The 18,722-nt window shown below is 54.7% G+C and overlaps 9 protein-coding genes across 9 annotated transcripts; 4 read left to right on the top strand and 5 right to left on the bottom strand.

Annotated features, from left to right (window-relative positions):
• Positions 1 to 478: 478 nt before the first annotated feature.
• On the top strand, positions 479 to 2,291 carry H310_00484 (hypothetical protein). Its single transcript, XM_008863298.1, has one exon. The coding sequence runs from the start codon at positions 508 to 510 to the stop codon at positions 2,245 to 2,247; it is 1,740 nt and encodes a 579-aa protein (XP_008861520.1). The 5' UTR covers positions 479 to 507; the 3' UTR covers positions 2,248 to 2,291.
• On the bottom strand, positions 1,428 to 2,996 carry H310_00485 (hypothetical protein). Its single transcript, XM_008863299.1, has 4 exons — positions 2,819 to 2,996; positions 2,712 to 2,763; positions 2,482 to 2,656; positions 1,428 to 2,434 (listed from the first exon to the last, which is right to left on the bottom strand). The coding sequence occupies exons 1-4, from the start codon at positions 2,968 to 2,970 to the stop codon at positions 2,325 to 2,327; spliced, it is 489 nt and encodes a 162-aa protein (XP_008861521.1). The 5' UTR covers positions 2,971 to 2,996; the 3' UTR covers positions 1,428 to 2,324.
• Positions 2,997 to 3,023: 27 nt separating this feature from the next.
• Positions 3,024 to 6,876, top strand: H310_00486 (hypothetical protein). Its single transcript, XM_008863300.1, has 10 exons — positions 3,024 to 3,792; positions 3,859 to 4,061; positions 4,121 to 4,329; positions 4,379 to 4,466; positions 4,519 to 4,588; positions 4,634 to 4,797; positions 4,842 to 5,079; positions 5,132 to 5,283; positions 5,330 to 5,568; positions 5,626 to 6,876. Exons 1-10 carry the CDS (start codon positions 3,027 to 3,029, stop codon positions 6,209 to 6,211), a joined length of 2,715 nt encoding a protein of 904 aa, XP_008861522.1. The 5' UTR covers positions 3,024 to 3,026; the 3' UTR covers positions 6,212 to 6,876.
• Positions 5,808 to 6,946, bottom strand: H310_00487 (hypothetical protein). Its single transcript, XM_008863301.1, has one exon. The coding sequence runs from the start codon at positions 6,838 to 6,840 to the stop codon at positions 6,253 to 6,255; it is 588 nt and encodes a 195-aa protein (XP_008861523.1). The 5' UTR covers positions 6,841 to 6,946; the 3' UTR covers positions 5,808 to 6,252.
• A 1,253-nt stretch (positions 6,947 to 8,199) lies between these two features.
• Positions 8,200 to 9,143, top strand: H310_00488 (hypothetical protein). The gene has a single exon (XM_008863302.1). The coding sequence runs from the start codon at positions 8,210 to 8,212 to the stop codon at positions 8,969 to 8,971; it is 762 nt and encodes a 253-aa protein (XP_008861524.1). The 5' UTR covers positions 8,200 to 8,209; the 3' UTR covers positions 8,972 to 9,143.
• H310_00489 (hypothetical protein) lies at positions 8,871 to 12,097 on the bottom strand. Its single transcript, XM_008863303.1, has 7 exons — positions 11,893 to 12,097; positions 11,663 to 11,837; positions 11,320 to 11,603; positions 10,529 to 11,277; positions 10,232 to 10,487; positions 9,682 to 10,180; positions 8,871 to 9,631 (listed from the first exon to the last, which is right to left on the bottom strand). The coding sequence occupies exons 1-7, from the start codon at positions 11,983 to 11,985 to the stop codon at positions 9,120 to 9,122; spliced, it is 2,568 nt and encodes an 855-aa protein (XP_008861525.1). The 5' UTR covers positions 11,986 to 12,097; the 3' UTR covers positions 8,871 to 9,119.
• A 664-nt stretch (positions 12,098 to 12,761) lies between these two features.
• H310_00490 (hypothetical protein) lies at positions 12,762 to 13,906 on the top strand. Its single transcript, XM_008863304.1, has 8 exons — positions 12,762 to 12,811; positions 12,864 to 12,924; positions 12,978 to 13,024; positions 13,073 to 13,158; positions 13,213 to 13,412; positions 13,458 to 13,563; positions 13,617 to 13,708; positions 13,755 to 13,906. The coding sequence occupies exons 1-8, from the start codon at positions 12,783 to 12,785 to the stop codon at positions 13,839 to 13,841; spliced, it is 708 nt and encodes a 235-aa protein (XP_008861526.1). The 5' UTR covers positions 12,762 to 12,782; the 3' UTR covers positions 13,842 to 13,906.
• H310_00491 (hypothetical protein) lies at positions 13,888 to 14,786 on the bottom strand. The gene is made up of 2 exons (XM_008863305.1): positions 14,398 to 14,786; positions 13,888 to 14,349 (listed from the first exon to the last, which is right to left on the bottom strand). Exons 1-2 carry the CDS (start codon positions 14,419 to 14,421, stop codon positions 14,071 to 14,073), a joined length of 303 nt encoding a protein of 100 aa, XP_008861527.1. The 5' UTR covers positions 14,422 to 14,786; the 3' UTR covers positions 13,888 to 14,070.
• A 26-nt stretch (positions 14,787 to 14,812) lies between these two features.
• On the bottom strand, positions 14,813 to 18,625 carry H310_00492 (ULK/FUSED protein kinase). Its single transcript, XM_008863306.1, has 2 exons — positions 18,407 to 18,625; positions 14,813 to 18,341 (listed from the first exon to the last, which is right to left on the bottom strand). Exons 1-2 carry the CDS (start codon positions 18,557 to 18,559, stop codon positions 14,880 to 14,882), a joined length of 3,615 nt encoding a protein of 1,204 aa, XP_008861528.1. The 5' UTR covers positions 18,560 to 18,625; the 3' UTR covers positions 14,813 to 14,879.
• Between the last annotated feature and the right edge of the window lie 97 nt (positions 18,626 to 18,722).

Here is an 18,722-nt window from a genome sequence, read left to right on the forward strand (position 1 = left end):
TCTCTGCATGACGCCGCGTCGATGGAATTGTACTCGCGAGACCTTTCCTTCTGACGAATGTCCGCGTGGCGACAGGTTCACAATGGATTTGCTTGTGCGAGCGTTCCTTTGACTTCATGAAGTGTTGACTTCATGTCGAACCATTAGACCATCAATACACGTTGCACCTCATGGTAGGCGTTCGAGCCCAACGATCAGCCGCGGCATCCCAAACGCGACTTCGTCGCATAAAAGGACTCTTTTGCAACAACTCCAATGCAGCATCCACCTGATTGTCCTTGCGCTCTGTCGTGAATCCAATGCAGGCGGTGTCGTATACCCAGCAGAGTTGCAGTGTCTCTCAACCTGCGCGCGAGATGCCGCGTTTTGGCATCTCAAACGGCATCGACGAACTGAAGAAAATCGAGCAGAACTCGTGTGTGATTGGCTAATAATTGAATTTCTCGATGTTTGATTGGCTAACGCCAATTCCAGACATCGCTTGCATTGCTGCTGCCCGCCATCAGCATGCAGTACCAGCCGCCGCAGGGGTACGTCCCTGCGCAGTTTCCTCCCCCGCAGCAATACCAGCACTCTCCGCACGATCAGATTCACTACCAGCAGCAGCAGCCTCGGCACGACTCGCATCCTCAGTTCCCACCACAACAGCAACCGTCGCTCCCGACGCTCGATCCCCAACAACAGTACGAAGCTCAACGCCAATTCCAGCAAGCCGTGAGTCATCATCGATCGATGCTCCAGCAGAATCCCCACCAGCAGCACCTGCTTCAGCAGCATCATCAAATGGTGACCCACCACCAGCAGCAGCAGCAACAACAACAGCCCACATTGCCACAACAACAGCCACCAGCACAACTCCAAATGCTGCAACAGCAAACCACAGCTCACCACACCACGTTAACACAGCAGCCACCACCCTCAGCCGCTGTCGAGATGACCTATCCACAGCAGGCCGCACCAGTACTGCCTTCACACGACACTGTACTGACAACGTCGCCCGCACATGCAGATTCCACTCCTTCGTCATCCCAACAGCAACCTCTTCTCGACGATGCTGTCCACCGACTGAACGCTCGCGTGGCACAGCTCGAAGCTCAAATCGGTTTGCCGCCGTCATCCGCCTCAATCCTGCCTACGCCGCACCCTCCCATATCTGCATCGCATCCTACCGCCGCACCCTCGTCGTCGCCTAGCGCACCCATCGCTCACGGCTTCGTCGCATACGATGTGTTTTCAACAGCATTTCTTCAACCATTCCTCGAAGCTTGTGAGAAACTCGGACCGGAAGTTGCCAAGTACGGCGCGATTGTTCGTCGGGCGTTCGACGCCCAACGCAACTACCTCCTCGCGGCGAGTCTGTCGCAAAAACCCTCGACGGGGCCCGTCAAGGGTCTCCTCGCTCCTATCCAGGAAGCGATCCGGGAAATGCACGACCTCTGCGACCTCCGTAGCGAATTCGCCAACCACCAACACATGCTGTACGAAGGACTTCAAACACTGGAATGGCTGCACGTGGACGGCGCGGCGCCGCATGCGTTCATGGCTCGGTACATGGGGGATGTTTGGGGTACCAAAATTCGGGCGCAGTACAAGGCGTCGAACGCAGATCAAGTCCGATTTGCTGCAACGTTCAAGGCGCTCGTGACGGAGCTCATGGCGTACGTGGAGGATTTTCACCCGACGGGTGTTGTGTGGAACCCCGAAGGCGGCGACGTCAAAGACTTCCTCAAACCCCCCTCCAAACGCACCAAGGCCAAGATCACACTGATTCGAACTCTGTTGGGCCGCGAGCCCGTCAAGCGCAACTTAAATTATAGCCGACAAGGCACGGAAGAGCACGAGAGCTTGACCAAGGCGCTGGCCGAGTGGCGCGCAGACGGCGAGCCTGTCGACAAGCTGAGCTACCGGAAGAAGTACGGGATTCCGAAACTCATCTGGAACACCAGGACCAACGCGAACGTGGACCGCCGAGTCAACATTTACGCGTCGCCAGGGATCACAACGGTGCGCATGGAGCAGGAAGAAGCGCTTGTGGCGCGGCTGAAGGAACAGTGCCAGGAAAACAACATCCGGTGGACGGCCAAGGATGTCCAGCAGTACGCGGTGCGAGAGATGGGGGTATCACAGATCTCGGTGCGGCAATGGTACTCACAGCATTTTCTCAAGCGGTGGCCGGACGCAAAGGACTACATTATGCGATACAAAGAAGCCCATGGTCGAGAGACTCTGTCATCGGCATTGCTGTAACTCAGTCTTGCGTGCTTGTTGGATAAGCACCGTGTGATTTGTCTACTGTTTAGAATTCCGTGCGCGCTGCTGCAGAGCTACTTTTGTCTGGACGAATTCGACGCAGAGAGGGAAGTTGAGCCTGCAACACCTCCCCACGCCGTCGCAAAATGCGGCTCGATTTGAATTGGAATGACCCAGATAATGCCTGACCAAAGTAGTGAGGAGCTCGAACTATAGAGGATGCACACCCACCGGCGTAAGGTTTGACCCATTTGAGACGAGGATGGGACTGGTATGGAGGCAAAGGAAGATAATCACTGAATTTGTGGCCATCGACAAGCAGCTTTCCTCCAAAAAGCAGTCGCAGCGGAGGGTCGACGCTGCTATTGTAGTACCCGTCCCGCTCATATCGCTCTTGAATTTGATCCTGCGATCATGATAGGTCGACACGATGACCATTTGACAACGAATTCCAAACGTACTCGAATTTCAGAGATGGGCAATGCCGGACGAAGCTTCATTGAGAAGAACTCCCTGCGCGAGACACCACGACCGTTCCTCACGACGTTAGCAACTTGATATCACTTACCGAGGCGTCGCGCCCTCTCGAGCATTGCCGCCGTCACGTACCCATATGTGCACCGTATCGTCGAGCTTCTTCATTCGTTTCTCCAGCGCATCAACCTTATGTCGTTCTGCATCCGAAAGCACTCGTCCGTACGCAGGCGCCGCCGTTGGCATCGTGGTTGAGTTCTTGAAGGGGCGTGAAATAACCGTATCCGGATATTCAGATCGACATGCACCGGTGCCGGTCGGAAGGCCCGTTGCCGATGGCGACAGAGGAGCTCTTCCTAGTGTCCCCGTCCAAGCGACGCATCCGAGATATCATTGAGATGAATCGTGCTGTCAACGACAAGTTGAACGAGCAAGTGCGGGTGGAAGAAAGCGCCCAACGCACAAGATATTATACCAGGTGGAAGCACCTGCGCGAGGTGTACGAAATCTACAAACATCACAGCCCCAAGTCAAGCAGATCACCTCGTCGAAAGTCTCCAACATCGCCCACTCATCACCAGGTGGGATCACCGAGGCAACGAAAGCGCGGCGGTCCTCTCGTCGTTGCATGCGCCGAGTTGTGCGTCGAGCCACTTGTTCCTGTCCTCGTCATGTCGAGCATCATGCACTCCGCACTGGCATTGAACGCACATGATCCGACGACGCAGACCATCGTCATGTCATTTCTCAAATGCGTCCAGGTGTCACATCCGTGTAAACAGCCGGGAACTTCCTATGTCGACCACCGCGTGATATGCTGCATGTGGGACGTCCTCGACCACCCAACGTTCGCTCCCCTGCGACGCCTCACGCGATTTTTTGACATGTTTGGCATCGCTTCGTCAATCTCGCCGGAGCTTGTGGTGAACGCCAAAGACATCCGTCCCATGCTCACGTCTGTATGCCCAACTCCAAAAACCGAAGCCGAGATGGAGGTGTTTGTGAAGGACCTCCTGTCGTCCCTGAACGGCTCGGACCTCCGCCTGGGCGATTTTGTTTCTTTTGCAGGTCTCTTATGTGATCTATTCTCCATCACGAAGGGACGTTTGCAGCCTAAAAGAAGCGGACTCGTAGACACTTGCTTCGACCTCCAAGTCCTTGTGCGGCGACTGTGTTGGGAAAATCTCACCGAGTTTCAACGAGCGGCCATCGAACAGGACGAGCTCGATATGACAGCCTCGTTCGTTGAGCGCGAGCGACTGGCGGCTCAGCACGCGAAAGCGCTGGCGTACTGGATTCACATGGAGCCGCGCCATCGATTTATGCGGTGGAAACAGGTGATCCAAAAACTTAGTTCCAATACAATTGATGGAAAGACTTGTGTTGCCGTGTCTAGTTTGCAGCGGACTCTGTGCGATTGAAAAGAGCCGACTGCCATGCAGTGCGCTACAAGTGGGGTCGCGGCGTCATGTACTTGGAGAAGAATGTGCATCGTGTACGTTGGATGAGGCGAAGTCTTCAGAAGGCAGCCCATTGCCACAACCGCACGTTGACAGTCGTGGCGTGGGAGGGCTTGGTCTCCTTTTGGACATCCTGTCGAGAACTGTACGATGCTTGGGTTGGCCACCGTGACTGGGGCTCATTTTTGCTGTAGCGAGCGCGTGGCAACGAATCGAAGCCGCCTTTTGTACGATGCGGCGCGGCGGCGAAGCGCGTGGACGTCCCTGGTGAACTATGCACTAGTACGAATGTCTTGAAAAAGGGTGGCGAAGGAGGGCTGACATGAATGGCTAGGACCAGCGACAAGCCAAGCAGGTGCTCCTGGAACGGACCATGATACTTATGCAACAGACAACTGGCAAACGTACGTTCAAGGTACTTGGCATACGCCTCACGTTCACCTGCGTAGTCCTCGCCAAGATGGTGACCGCGTGGCGGTACTTCGTCGAGCTCCAGAAGCTAGACCGCATGTCCCAGCAGCGCCAGGACGACATGGTGGCAGCCTCGGTCGAGTTCGAGCGGTATCAACACGAGTGCTTGTGCATGGACCGCGAAGACGGGCTGGCAGCGCAGGTAGTTGTCCAAAGCATCGTCAATTAGTGCGACAATCCCTGTAGATGCGCGCGGATGAAGCCGCTGAAGTGGAGCGAGCACGCAAGGCGGTGTTTCGAGAACAGTCGCGTCAGGTGTTTCAAGTGCGCAAGATCAAGAAGCAGGAAGAAGCGAGGACCGCATTAAAGAAGAAACGGGAAGAGGCTCAAGCCAAATTGGCGGAAGCAGCGTGGATTGATATCGAACAAATGGCCGTGGCCAAAGCAAGAACGTCGGCGGAGGACTGGCTTCGAACGCCGCAAGGTCAGGGAACTGGTGGTGCATGCGATGTCCAGCCTCATGCGGCGTCTTTCAGGCCAAACGGAGCTCCAGGCTGCTGCGACGTACATATACGAAGACCCTCCGGCGAATGTGTCCAAGATGCTGCAAAACGACCCAACGTATTCGAACGTCCCGGACTGCGCTTGGGTGTGTCGGCTTGAAAGCATTGGCGGGCGCCACGCCAAGGTATGGTGGTCGGTTGGTTGACGAGTGGTTCACCCCGTAGTTGCAGGCGTACTTTTACCACAGCGAGCGGCTGGAGAAGGTCCTGTGCGATGAGCTCACGATGAAAGCGGCGCTCGCGATTGCGTCCGAACAGTTGATTCAACTTCGGATCAACACGATGAAGGTGCAGCTCGCCCAGCGCGGCGAAGAAGAAAAGACCAAGTTCCAGCGAAACGCCGCCGCCAAGCGCATCCAGATGCTGTTTCGGTGTCGCCAGGCCAAGAAATATGTCCGCAGTCTGCTGCGGTACTCGAACCCAACGACTTCTCCGATGCCTCGTGGCGCCCTCATTTATTGTCGTAGGTCGCTCGTGATGAAGCGCATCGACGCCGCAACCGGGCGGCTCGTCTACTTCAACATCCAAGAGCGCACGACGTCGTACGCGCCGCCCCGTCTGATGGGCGCGGCAGAGGGGACGCTGCCGGTCGAGTCGTCGACGTGGGTACGCCGCGTGGACGGAGCGAGCGGCGAACAGTTTTACATGGACATGACGACGGGAGAAACGTCGTGGATGCCGCCCAATTATTATGTGATGTGTACGCAGTGCAAAATGAACTTTTGCACGTCGCGGAGCACGGCAACCGGCGAGCGGTTCTGCGTGTCGTGCTATGCTGAATTGGCACAACTACAACGACAAGCGGACAAAGCGGCAAACGTGGCAGGCGATGGGATCGTGCAAGGGGCGGCCGGCACAGCATCCAAGCCATGGACGCGGATCGCAGTTGTCCCGGCCAAATGTTGTGTGTGCAAGGTGAACAACGGCGAGGTGTTGTGCCACGAATGCCATGGGGACACGACGTGCTCGCGATGTTTTACCGTGCTGCACAAGAATCCCAAGCTCAAGACCCACACAAAGCACGAGTCTCTCGTGTACACGCTACCTGCATGATGCAACACGGTAACTTATTAAATTAAAGCAGTCGGCGGCTTTCACACGTCGCGATTGCCAAACACGGACGTCCACACGTCAGTATGGGCCTTGAGCGGGGCAGGACTGGGGGAGGATACGTCCGACATGGATGCCTCGTCGACTGGAGTGTCGTCGCGAATGCAGTCGGGTAGCTTTGCACCAAACACAGCGCCCCACAAATCCATTGGTTTATCGTTCCTCGGTTCATCCTCTTGGTGGAGCGAACCTTGATCCAACGAGTTGATGTTCTTGGGTCCGGACATTGTTCCCCACATATCGACTTCAGGTTCTTGCGCAACGTCGTCAACCGTGGTGGTGGAGGTAGCTTTGATCTCAATGCTCGTTGTAAACACATCTTCGTCGTTCGGCGCGTCCACATACGAAGGTGGTGACGAGGACTTACCACCAAACACAGTGCGCCACAAATCGGGTACGTTGGTCGAGGCAGCAATGCGCACATTGTCGGTAGTACATTGGGGGATTTCATCGTCATCGTCTAGAGGAGTCACGCGACGTAATACCGCTACACATCGCGCGGTAGTGGGTCGGTTGGCATTTGCCGACGCGGCGGCGAGGGCCTTTCGGGCAAGTGGGCGAGTGGCGAGCATCGGGCGGTCGATTCCTTAATGGTCGTTGAGAGATCGCGATGCAAACGGTAGGTCAAGCGTGCTCTGTGATTGGACAATCGAAGGCCGAAGCAATGCCACGCTGAAGCGTCATAGGTTGATTTTCTATGGCGAATGTTGATTGGCCCATTTGGACCAATCCAGATGCTTGAACCATCCGGATACCGTGCGTCTTTGTCCCGTCAACTTCAAGTTGACACAGTCTCTGCCGCAAGGCGACCGAGCACCACCGGTCGCGGCGTCGCGGGGGCCACGAATTGGGAGCACTTGTGGCGCATGACGGATTCGTTGCTTGGCTCAGCACGAATTGAACAGGTTCCGGCGCAACTTCAGCGATGGTGTCACATGGTCGACCTGAGTCGAGGAGTAGCTTGCTTCGGCAACGCACACAGGCAACGACAGCGATGGAATAGATACATTAAATACGTAGCATACAACGAGCCTTTAGTCGAGCGCAACTTCGCTGCGTGTTCCAAACACAACGTCCCAAATGTCAGCCCGCGCCTTTGCTTGGTCAACTGTTGAATCCAACGATTGTCGACGACGAGTTTGTTGGCCGACGAAAGCGTCAACGCCTCGGTTTTGAGCAGCAAGCGGCGCTCCAGATGCTGCCGGGGAGGAAGTCGCCACTTGGGACATCCCTGAACAAGCTGAGAGGTCGCGGGTCGGCAGCCGGGAGATCGAGCGACGCAACATGATGGAGTGGATGTGGTGGTTTGCTAGATGGTTGCAAAGTGATTGCACTTGTCCTGTTGGTGGGGCAGCATGGCCTACGCTTTGATTGGTTCGGTGGGAACAGATTCGTCGCCACGGCGTTGTGTCATTGGTCAGCTCCTACGAAGAAACCAATCAAAACGATTGTCCGGAATTTCAAGCCAATCAGATGGCTTTCCTTCTGTCGAATTGTGATTTTGTACTATCCAATTTTAATGTGGCGCGCCTGAAGGCGTCCGCGGACGCAAAGGACCGGCACAGATGCGCCACCTAGCAATCTGCAGGCGCCTGCCGAAATCCTTATCACCCGCCTGTTGAAACATTTGTGAAACACGTGGTGATCAGTGAAGAGCGCAGCGCTAAAATACAGGATTTTGTCAACATACCTCTTCTCCCTCGACTCCCTAGGCGAGCGACATCGCGGTCGAGTGCTTTCGCCTTTCTCGACAAGGAGGACGGGCTGTGGACGGACGACGCACAGGCAACCGTCGCATTACCGATGCAGCGTCTTTCGTTGATGTTGAGTGATGGAATGTACAAATATCGTACGTTTTCGTACATTGCCTTGAAGACGGCAATCAAAATCGTACGTACAGTACGAACACAAGTGGGAACTACCGGTATCATCTCGAGTGCTATGTTGCGGTGTGCATGCGTGTGCAGTTCAGGCGAGGACGACGACCTGGTTGATGTAGGCAGGAGGCCGACCTCCCATGCCCCACCTTCCCCATCAAACTATGCAACCTTTCGCGATGACAAGAAACCAGCAGAAGTATTCAGAAGAGCTCCAACAACGTCGTCGCAGCGTCCCACACACAAGGAAACGATGGACTCACCAACGATAAAGGAATACAGGCAGCACATGGTGTCCACGACGCTTGCATCAGAGTGGCAGGAAATGCGAAGTCGCGAAGTTGGTCATGCTACAGCGTCTCCTGTCTTCCTGAAGAAACCAGACCCCACGCACAAGCGAAGCCCTTCCAAGTCGCGGAGCGTGAGCCCCGCCACGAAACCAGGGAATCTTCGTGACGTTCGCCAGGTGGAGACGCTATGTCGAACGGAATCACCGACAGAAGTAGTGGCAAATGATCCCGATCCCCATTCCATTGTGCACATTCAGGTGCCACCCGGCCCGACGGGACTCGTCCTTCGACCAAATTCGTCTGCTCCTGTTGTCGTAGCTGGTTTTGAACCAGTGTACACGTCGCAATTCCCATCAGGTGGCCCAGGTCCCATCGAATCAAGTGACGAAGATGTCGGTCCTGGAGCGCTTTTGGTTGCAATCGACAAGACATCGCTTCTGGAAGCGAGTATGGCCGACGTCGTGGCACTCATGGCAGCGACAGAAGGCAACCCGCGGCGAGAATTTGTATTTCAAACGTATACATCCGAGCTGTAAGCGATTCCTGTTACGGGAAAACGTCTCGATGGGTTTCACGTGGCGCTCCTGACCAGGGAGATTCGAATGATGCCGTGTATTGGTGGTGGAAAACCAACCCAGAGGGACTCCCTGCGACATACATCTCTATCTCCTTGTTCTATTCAACCTACTCGCCCTTTTTCTTGTCCGATTCCTTGTCACTTTCTGTCGAGTCGTCCGATCCCGTAGACATGTCACCGTCCTCAGTCGCCGAAGCGTCAGTCTTGCTCACGGACGTTTCCGCCGCAGCGGCCGCTTTGGCCTTCTTGTCTTCTTCGTGGCGGTCAGCGTTTTGCCACGATTCTTCCACAAACTCAGTGTACGTTTTGTTTCCGCCAAACGGACGTGGCCCCAACACGCGGACAATGTCGCTGTGGTTGATTGTTTCGTTCTCGATCAGTTCCTCGCTCAGTTTCACGAGCAGGTCCTGCTTGGATACGAGCAAATCAATTGTACGTTGGTACGCCCGGTCCACAATCTTCTTGACTTCTTCGTCCATCATTTCCGCGGTCCGCTCGCTGTACATGCGCGGTTCACCTGGCTGGTTGTCGTCACGGGGAAAACTCAATTGACCAATGCGCGAGTTCATGCCGTACAACTGGACCATCGAGTAGGCCATTTGGGTCACGCGGCGCAAATCTACAGCGACTTTGTCAACACCGAGCAACCACACTCGTTTTCATGGATACCGTCTGACGCGCCCGTTGTGATCCGTCCGTTAAAGTTCACGTATTCGGACGCACGGCCGCCCAACGCCATGCACATGATATCTTCGATGGCTTCCTGGCTGTGCAGCGATACTTCCTTGGGCAAGTATTGGGCGTATCCCAACGAGCCCTTCCCACGTGGGACGATCGTGACCTTAAGAAGGGGATCTGCATGTTCCAAGAACCACCCGGTGACAGCATGGCCGGCTTCATGGTACGCGACCGTCTTCTTCTCCTCCGGTGTCATGAGCCGGTTCGTCTCGAGGCCGCCGATCACACGGTCCGTGGCCTGTTCAAAGTCCTTGAAATTGATCGAGTCTCCGGCACGTCGGGCCGCGACAATCGCCGCTTCATTACAAATGTTGGCAATGTCAGCACCCGTAAACCCAGGGGTCAATGCCGCCATGCGCCGCGCAAAGTCGTCCACCGTGCCGTCCAGGTGCAGCGCCTTCAAGTGCACCTTGAAAATTTCGCGACGGCCCTGCACGAAACGAGGCAATGAGGAACACACTTGTAAGAAGGGGACATGTACCTTGATGTCTGGCTTGTCGACCGTGATTTGTCGATCAAATCGCCCAGGACGCAGAATGGCTTTGTCCAAAATGTCGACGCGGTTCGTCCCTGCCAGCACGACGACCCCCTCGCTTGAACTGAACCCATCCATTTCGACAAGAAGCTGATTCAATGTGTTTTCACGTTCGTCGTTGCCACCACCAAACCGACCATTGGAACGCGCACGTGCAACGGCGTCGATTTCATCGATGAAGACAATGCAAGGAGCGTTGGCTCTACCCGTCGTGAGAGTACGATCTAGCGATTGCAGCCATACCTCGCTTCCTTGAACAAATCACGGACTCGCGACGGCCCGACACCCACAAACATTTCAATAAAGTCCGACCCTGAAATGCTGAAGAACGGCACGCTCGCCTCGCCGGCCGTTGCTTTGGCCAACATGGTCTTACCAGTACCGGGAGGCCCGACCAAGAGCGCCCCCTTGGGAATCTTTGCTCCCAAGTCCGTAAACTTCTTCTGGTTCTTGAGGAATTCAACGAATTCCATGATTTCACGCTTTGCTTCGTCTACACCGGCCACATCTTTGAACGTGATCTTGATGTCTTCCTTTGTGATCTTCTTGGCTGGCGACTTGCCGACTTTGAAAATGCCACCCATGCCGCCACCACCACCGGCGCCGCCGATGCCGCGCATCGACATCATCAAAAACCCAATCAAGAGCAACGTTGGCGCCATCTTGAGCAACTCCATCTTCCAGTTCATTTCGTTCGAAAACTGGATGGGAATGTAATCCTTGGGCAAAATGCCCAAACTCGCCTGGGTTTGTTCCATCTGCCGCTCAAAGTTCTCAATGCTGCCAATGTTGAAGTAAAAGCTCGGCGTGTGCTGCTGCGGTGCGGCAGTTGCAGCAGCGGGCGTCCCGCCATGCTGTTGTGGATGGTTGTAGTCCCGGACTTCATGCAAGTCCGTGTGGGTCGCCGTCGAGTGCAAAGTCGACTCCGATGACGAAGGGCGGTGAAGGTACACGCGGGCGTACGTTTTGTTGACAACAACAATGTGATCCACCTGTGCCAAGACTCGTGAGGCACATCAACACGTTGTCGCTACCTTGCCCTGGGACAAGAGATCGTTGCGAAACTCTTGCCACGTGATTTCTTTCAACGCGTTGTCGCCCGACGTCAACTCCAAAAACAAGAGCAAGGCAATCGCGATGGGAATCGTATACATCAATTGGTCCTTGGGGTCTTGCGCGCCAGGAGTGCCACCACTACCAGAAGAGCCGCTGCCCGACGGTTTGGGCTCCTCTTTTGGACCATTACCAGCCGGCTTTTTGGCGCTACCACTGGGCTTGCCTTCACCCTTCGTTCCTTTTGGGTAGAAACGTTCAAAGCCTGGTAGGACGGTGTAAGAGAACAAAAATGCCACCATGGGGTAATGTGAAGTTACAAACCCTTGGGAATGCGCTGGGAGAGCCACGCCGAAAACGACATGGGCGGATTGTTAACATCTTTTACTTGTCGGGCAAACTTCGCGGTCGTGTTGGTCGTGTGGGCGCGGACGTTCGCACGCTTCCATGCATCTGCATGCGCGTGACGATTGATCCGCTTGACGGTGTTGTTCACTTGCTGCGCACAACATGTCAGAAAGGTGTTCAAGACGATGAACGAAGGATTGACATACTGTCGACAGTTGATGCATCTCCCGATCGGCGCAGTTCGACCGCAGTGCGCGGAGCAGGTCCTTCTCCAGACGACGTGCAGATACAGCAAACATGTTGATATCTACGGTAGGTCACTCCAGGCGCTGATCTATCGATGCGACGTCGGATCGGCGGGTGGACTGGCGGCACGCTTCGAATCGCACGGCCTGAAGTCGAGATGAGTGAGTGGTCAATATAATACTGGTGTACGTACGGGTATCGTCCGTTATCCTGTACGTGGTGTAACTTCTGACCGATTCATGCACTACCCAGCAGACATCCCACATACGAGGCAATGTACATCGTACATTAGATACATTCCTTTGGCAAAGACCAACACTCCAACTTCATAATATGACGAGTGATGGCTGACGACGCGTCGCGAAGGAAAACACCACATCACAATGCACCTCCAGGTGAAGGACACGACACCATCCTGTGTCCCCCTGCAGCACATGACGACGGAACTGTTGGTTTGTGCCGTGCTTCAACAGAGGGGGGGATGTGGTCTTTCCAGAAGGAGCTCATGCGCTGGCTGTGCGGATCTGCCCCGCTGCCGCAGACCAAGTTGTGGACTACTGGCGATTAGTAGCAAAGCATTCCACGTGCATCATGTGACCGTGTCATACTACTGGCGATTAGTATGACACGGTCACATGATGCACGTGGAATGCTTTGCACCTGCAGCAGTCAGCAGCTAGCATGAGCGGTGCGTGGCCCAACCTGTGCACCCTGAGCACCATCTCGTTTCTTCTCCCTCCGTTGAATGTGGAGGATATTTTAAAAATGCTTGAATTATTTTCGCGTTTTTGTCAAAATCTGAGCCAATTGCATGCCATTCAATCGAATTGGTCCCCTCATTTGAATCATCATGGCCGACGCGGCGGAGCTCGAAAAGAAGTAGGTCGACGGCTTGGGAGACCCGAACAACTTATCGAGCACGGATGTGTAGTCTTGGGAACGAGGAATTCAACGCTAAGAACTATGAACAGGCTATTCACCACTATTCGGAGGCATGATGGTGATTCCTGTTGCAACCATGATAACAATTCCATCGTGCATGTAGGCCATCAAGCTTGCACCGACGAATCACATCTTTTACTCGAACCGAAGGTACTTTCTCCATGTATCAAGTAAACATGATCTAATTGATATCTCCAGTGCTGCATATGGCGCTTTGAACAACTGGGAGAAAGCTGAAGCCGATGCTAAGGAATGTGCGCGTCTTAACCCGAGTTTTAAGAAAGGTAAAGCGTCCACTAGCTCAAGCAATCGCTCAAAATCAACCTCACGCTACACAGGACTCCTTCGTTTGGCGAATGCCCAACGCCAATTGGGAAAGAACGAAGAAGCCATGGCTACCATGGCGCTTGCCAACGGTGGTGGGGTTCCTGCAAAACGCTCCAAGCAAGAAGCTGCTGCGTCGTTGCCTGCGTCGGTGCAGAAAGAGTTGCAAGAATTGCAGCCCCAATTCCAGTCGTTGCATCGCGAATTGGAAACCGTACGACTCTACACCTCAGTCGTGTTTTGCATCGAGCTCCATTAGATCGACTCGAAGTTGGGCGCGTACGGCCGCGAAAAGAAGCGTATTCAGCTGACCAAAGAAGAGCTGGCTGAATTACCCACTGGCACGCGAACTTATGCGTCGATCGGTGCGCCTTTCGTTGTTGTTCGGGTAATCCATTGCTAATTCGTGGAAATTCAGGTAAGATGTTTATGGAAATGACGCCGGAAGAAAATGCGGCTCGCTTGGACTCCAGTGCGACCAATGTCGACGACCAAGTGGCGGCTTTGGAGGTGCGGTCCGACAGGTGTTCGAAGACACTGACGTGCCCTGCCCTAGGCGCGGAAGCAATACCTGGAGCGACAAAAGACCTCGCTGGAAGCCAACATCTCCGAATTGCTGGCACAATGCAAGACGACCGGTTAAACCGCATGGTAGTGCGCGGCACACGCGAGACATTCCGTAACATGTAGCCTCGTATTGGTCCTGTTGGAAAGCTGTAGCATTGGGTCGACATAGGTTTGCGCCAAGGACGGAGAAAAATGCTGCATTTGCCAGCGCAATTGCAACGTTCAGTGTTGACGTTGGTGGTGGCCCCGACCAAGTGCAACACGTATCCATAATATGCAGAGTATACTCGTTAGGTTGCACTGCTTCAGTCGTCCTCTTCTTCTTCTTCTGCTGTGAGGCGCTTGTTGAGCTCCTCGATGACCTTGGTTAGCTCGGCATTCTTCTTCTTCAGTTCCTCGTTCTCAAGACGCATTGCTTCAACGTCGACCCCCGTCGGTGCACCCATAAACCGTTTGATGTAGTCGACAGCGTTCGGCGGCTTGTCAGATTCTTCATACAACCCGACGAGCACTTTGGTCAACGAGTCAATCACACCGCTCTTCTCCAAGTACTTGCGGAACTCCTCTTTCTTCGAGTCGGGGGTCTACCACAGAGAGCATGAGAATGGCATGTACCTCCGTGGCGGCGTCACCTGGTACGCAGCAGGAGTCGCCATCCTTCCACCCGATGCTCTTCACGCGGATATCCAAGTGCCCCTTGGATCTTTCGGTTTTCGACCGATATCCCATCGCCCAATCAAAACGAACCATAGTCTATCGCTCTTCCGCGAAACGGACGGTCCTGCGGACGCGAGAAGCTCGCGCGCAAAGGTCGCAGGTGTGCCGAGGTCATTCCAGGAGAGCGAATGAACAGTTTTTACAATGGTGGAATGGAGGATGCTATTGTACTAGAGGTGGAAGGACACATGACGCATTCAGGGGTTAGTATGGAGCAGCGATTCACGAAGTGAGAAGTCTGGACCCGTACGCGCAACCTCTAGAGCGCGATATCTCAGGTGTGCCGTCCTGACGAGTGTCAGCGTTTGCCACAACTCAAAGGAACTCGTGAAAACGGTGGTGCTGCAGTGCCTTTGTGCACGACCAGAAATAAATACCATGCATATTTCGAAGTTCGTTAGCGAGCAGTGCGGGATCCACCGCCGCTGGCGACGGGCCATTTCGACAGGATCCGTCGAATGTACTTTTTGACCAGTTCATCTGTCGAGTCGTCACCAAGTCCTTCCAACGAATGCGCGAACAAGGCATCGGTAGACGTCATAGACTGGCGACACAGTTCGTACTCGCACAAGTTTCCGAGGGAAAAGAGTGCAATTCGTCTCGTGCCAAGGTCAGTTTCGTCAAATGCGCATTCGAGCAGGCTATACGGCGCACGGTGGACAACTAAGTCAACGCAGCACGTTCCCGACTGCCGGACAAGGTTCCCGAGGGCCGCTGCGGCATTGGACCTTGTCTTCACGTCATGGTCGTGAAGGTGACGGACCAAGTGTGGAATTGCGGGCTGCAGCACCCGAGTCAGCTGGTCGGTGTGGAACGCCGCGTTTCCGATGGCAAAGCACGCGTATCGACGGGTGAGGACATCCGAATCTTGGACACATTGGAGTAGTCCGTCGACGATGCTCGACTGCGTCGGCGGCAATGGCTGGACAAAGTGCTCGTAGAAGTGGTTGGAGTGACGACTGAGGTTGCCGACGCAGTTGCACGTCTTGGCACGAAGGGTTGCATCCGTCGACGCAAGCAGGTCTCGGAGCTCGACCAGGATGTTGGCGGCTTCAATGTTCCCGTAGTGCGTTCGGGACGACCGCGCAATGTGGGAGAGCAGGACAAGCGCGTCCTGAACAAGAAGTGATGCGGTCGTGCCCTGCAGCAGCCCTTGCAACTTGAGGAGGGCGACGCCGTTCGCGTCGACGAATTGCATGGCAAAATGCGGTGAACTCGTGACGAGCCGGGACAAAAACTTGACCAGGAGCTCCATTTCCAACGCGTGTTGGCTGAGGATGCCAAGGACGAGCCCGACGCACCCCGACTCGTACAACAGTTCCTGGGTTTGAAACACAAGTTCCTCCGACACGTCTGCGCTCATAAACGGCATGCTAACAATCTTGACGATTGCGTGCACCATTGCTTTGACAGCTTGAAGGCCGCCGCCTACTTCATCCGGCCACACGAGCAAGTGTTGGATGTGGGCCGGACGAAGCAGCGACACAAGGAGTGGCACCAGTGTGCGTTGGCGCTCCAAGTGCGGGGGAAGGAACTGGTCCGTTTCGGTCATGTGTTCAGTCAAGACTCGGATGAGCTTGAGCAAGCAAAACAATCCCCACGGAGACAATTTGTCGTTTCCGCCAGTCTTGAGCAGCGTGCAGAAGGCTGGCCAGTGGCTGTACGCTTCCAGATGAATGAGCACCTGGTGGAGCAAGTCCGCTTGTCCATGTTTCTTTAACGACGCCACGATGCGGTATAGAGCGATCACCGAACTGTCGAGGACGCCGGTTGCCCGCAGACCAAAGCAAAATAAGAGGTCGTTCGTCGTGTCGTCGGACGGAAGCGCAAACGAGAGAAGGGGCACCAACTCGACCGCCGCCTTGGCCATTCCTCCAGACACATCACCTTCTACTGTTTCAGATAGTAATGTACACATGGCACTTTGGTCCAAGACATGTAGCGGCCTCGATCGAGTCATCTCGACTTGAAATAGCTGGTGAACGCACGCTTCTGCCGACAGCACTCCTCGCCGCTGGCACACGGCCATGGATTCGAGCGCAAAGTACCGCTCGGGTCCATTCATGCGATCGAGCACTGTGGGTGCATGGAATAGCTGGACAGTCTTGACCGCTCGTTTCGACAGTGGCGACGACACTCGGCAGCTGTAAAAGAGCACTTTGAGCAGGTTTGTGAGCAAAGTGTGGGGGGCATTGTCGTCGTCGACCGCGACTTCATGCGTTCGTAGGTCAAGCTCGCTGCCGACTTTGGCCAATAATGATGAGAATCCGGTTTTGAACAGTGCGGTGGAGACGTCAGTGTGAATCTTGATGCGCAGTGCATATGTGGAGCGCAATCGCTGGATCTTGTCTTGAGCCACGGGAAGGCTGTCAACCATCGCTGCCGCGGTCGCGGGAAAAGCAATGTCAATGTTCCATGCAGCGCCATTGGGATGCACCAACGATGCTAGAGCAAAAACAGCGTATGTAGCTACGCTCGTATCTTCATGGTCGAGCAACCCGCAAAGCGCCGGAATCAGCTCCGCCTTGTCGTGGACGATGCCTTGAAACACTATAGCGGCGTTTGCTTCATGATCCAAGCACGTGCCGAGCCATTTCAGAACCTTTGACAGCAGCGGGACATCTGCCACGACCTGTCTCTCTCGCAACAACCACAAGATCCCACCAACGTCGGCTTTGCAGTCACCTCCCCCCTGCACCTGCAGCATGAGCGACCGCACCATTTGCAATGCATTGTCCCGGCTTCTTGAAAGCACATGGGGCAGGTGTTCGAGGAAGGATGCGCGGAGGTTCTGAACAATGACTAAGTGCCTTGCGTCCAGGGAGTTGCTAGCTTTGACCACTTGTTGCAGCGCTCGGTGCACGACGTACAGCGCCGTACGGAGGCACACTGAGTCAGTACAGGTCAGAGCTTGGTTGACATGACTAATAAACGTCGGGGCATCGAATAGACGAAGATACCCCGCGTCATGGCCAGTCGTGTCAATTTCGTACGTGCTCCACACTCGGACGAGCTCCGAATTGTCTTGGGCTTGCGACGGCGTGCGAAGTTCATCGTGGCTCTTTTGTGTGGAAGAGACAACAGCGGGCGTGTCGATGACTTGTCCAGTTTGTGGATCGACGGGCTTCCACTCGACGCTGCGCTGGAGGGCACTGTTTGCCAGCTTTTGGTTGGCCTCGTAGAATGTAGGCAACCGCCGCACTTGTCTCTCCAGCGCCTCTCGGTCTTGTATTTGGAGCGCGGTTTCCCTCGCGAATGGATGATTGAGAATATCGGGCCACGTCATGCGCTTCGATGGATCTTTCTGCAGCAACCCGGACAGGAAACTCTTGAACTCGGCGCTCATCGTCGCGGGGTACTTTACGTTTTCCTTGACGATCAACTGGATCAACGTCACAATCTTATCCGTGTAGAACGGCGGGCGCCCGACCGCGAGCTCGTACAAAATGACCCCGAGCGACCACAAGTCTACCGTGTGATTGTAAGGCTGTTCTTTCACCAGTTCCGGCGCCATGTAGAGCGGTGTGCCTTTGATGGACGTCAGCACGTTCGTGTCGGCTGAGATGGCGCGGGCAAATCCAAAGTCGCACAGTTTGATTTGCTGTTTCGGCCCCACGAGGATGTTTTGTGGCTTCATGTCACGGTGGATAATGCGGTTCGTGTGCAGGTAATGGAGCGCCTGTAGCAGTTGCACAGCAATCTTTTTGATCTCGTCTTCCGGCAATTGATGGTCGTCTTCCAGGATCTGAAACAATTCGCCTTGCGCATACTCAGTGACCATGCAAAACTCCCCCTCCGTCTCAAACGAATCAAGCATGGCAATCACGTTCGAATGGTTCAAGCCTCGAAGGATGTTAATCTATAGTTGATGCATTGTGAGCTCCGTGGTGCGGACGATTCGAGGTCAACGACAGCTTGACGTACCTCTTGGCGCAAATTGGACATATTTTTCTCCGACTTGCCCCGCTTCGACACGAACTTTAGCGCAACAACATGTCCGGAGTACTTTCTCCTGCCACGATAGACTTTCCCAAACGAGCCTTCGCCAATGCGCTCCAAGATGTGGTAATTTTGCATCGAGCACCTGCCGCGATGGTGTCACGTAGATGATGCCCTTGCTCCCAAAAACAGATCATCAACAAGAAGATCCGAATAATCGTGGGACTTAGCGGAAATTGCTCCGGACGCCCGGAAAACGCCCGCCGAAAACGTCGTATCCGGAATATCGAAGCGTTGAAAG

This window comes from Aphanomyces invadans (genome assembly GCF_000520115.1).
Source record: "Aphanomyces invadans strain NJM9701 unplaced genomic scaffold supercont1.1, whole genome shotgun sequence".
In the NCBI taxonomy this organism is placed as follows: domain Eukaryota; phylum Oomycota; class Saprolegniomycetes; order Saprolegniales; family Verrucalvaceae; genus Aphanomyces; species Aphanomyces invadans.

Excerpts from the sequence above, each read along its gene's own strand:
- H310_00484 (XM_008863298.1), top strand. The coding sequence starts at position 508 with ATGCAGTACCAGCCGCCGCAGGGGTACGTCCCTGCGCAGTTTCCTCCC.
- H310_00485 (XM_008863299.1), bottom strand. The coding sequence starts at position 2,970 with ATGCCAACGGCGGCGCCTGCGTACGGACGAGTGCTTTCGGATGCAGAA. Across the intron at positions 2,657-2,711 it reads TGCCCATCTCTGAAATTCGA|GATCAAATTCAAGAGCGATA; the intron begins GTACGTTTGGAA and ends TCATGATCGCAG. Across the intron at positions 2,435-2,481 it reads ATGGGTCAAACCTTACGCCG|GCATTATCTGGGTCATTCCA; the intron begins GTGGGTGTGCAT and ends TACTTTGGTCAG.
- H310_00486 (XM_008863300.1), top strand. The coding sequence starts at position 3,027 with ATGCACCGGTGCCGGTCGGAAGGCCCGTTGCCGATGGCGACAGAGGAG. Across the intron at positions 4,330-4,378 it reads TGGACATCCTGTCGAGAACT|CGAGCGCGTGGCAACGAATC; the intron begins GTACGATGCTTG and ends TTTTTGCTGTAG. Across the intron at positions 4,798-4,841 it reads AAGACGGGCTGGCAGCGCAG|ATGCGCGCGGATGAAGCCGC; the intron begins GTAGTTGTCCAA and ends CAATCCCTGTAG.
- H310_00487 (XM_008863301.1), bottom strand. The coding sequence starts at position 6,840 with ATGCTCGCCACTCGCCCACTTGCCCGAAAGGCCCTCGCCGCCGCGTCG.
- H310_00488 (XM_008863302.1), top strand. The coding sequence starts at position 8,210 with ATGTTGCGGTGTGCATGCGTGTGCAGTTCAGGCGAGGACGACGACCTG.
- H310_00489 (XM_008863303.1), bottom strand. The coding sequence starts at position 11,985 with ATGTTTGCTGTATCTGCACGTCGTCTGGAGAAGGACCTGCTCCGCGCA. Across the intron at positions 11,604-11,662 it reads CTCCCAGCGCATTCCCAAGG|GCTTTGAACGTTTCTACCCA; the intron begins GTTTGTAACTTC and ends CCGTCCTACCAG. Across the intron at positions 9,632-9,681 it reads CACAACGGGCGCGTCAGACG|ATTTGCGCCGCGTGACCCAA; the intron begins GTATCCATGAAA and ends AAGTCGCTGTAG.
- H310_00490 (XM_008863304.1), top strand. The coding sequence starts at position 12,783 with ATGGCCGACGCGGCGGAGCTCGAAAAGAA. Across the intron at positions 12,812-12,863 it reads GCGGCGGAGCTCGAAAAGAA|TCTTGGGAACGAGGAATTCA; the intron begins GTAGGTCGACGG and ends ACGGATGTGTAG. Across the intron at positions 13,025-13,072 it reads ATCTTTTACTCGAACCGAAG|TGCTGCATATGGCGCTTTGA; the intron begins GTACTTTCTCCA and ends TGATATCTCCAG.
- H310_00491 (XM_008863305.1), bottom strand. The coding sequence starts at position 14,421 with ATGGCGACTCCTGCTGCGTACCAG. Across the intron at positions 14,350-14,397 it reads CGACTCCTGCTGCGTACCAG|ACCCCCGACTCGAAGAAAGA; the intron begins GTGACGCCGCCA and ends TCTCTGTGGTAG.
- H310_00492 (XM_008863306.1), bottom strand. The coding sequence starts at position 18,559 with ATGCAAAATTACCACATCTTGGAGCGCATTGGCGAAGGCTCGTTTGGG. Across the intron at positions 18,342-18,406 it reads TGTCCAATTTGCGCCAAGAG|ATTAACATCCTTCGAGGCTT; the intron begins GTACGTCAAGCT and ends CATCAACTATAG.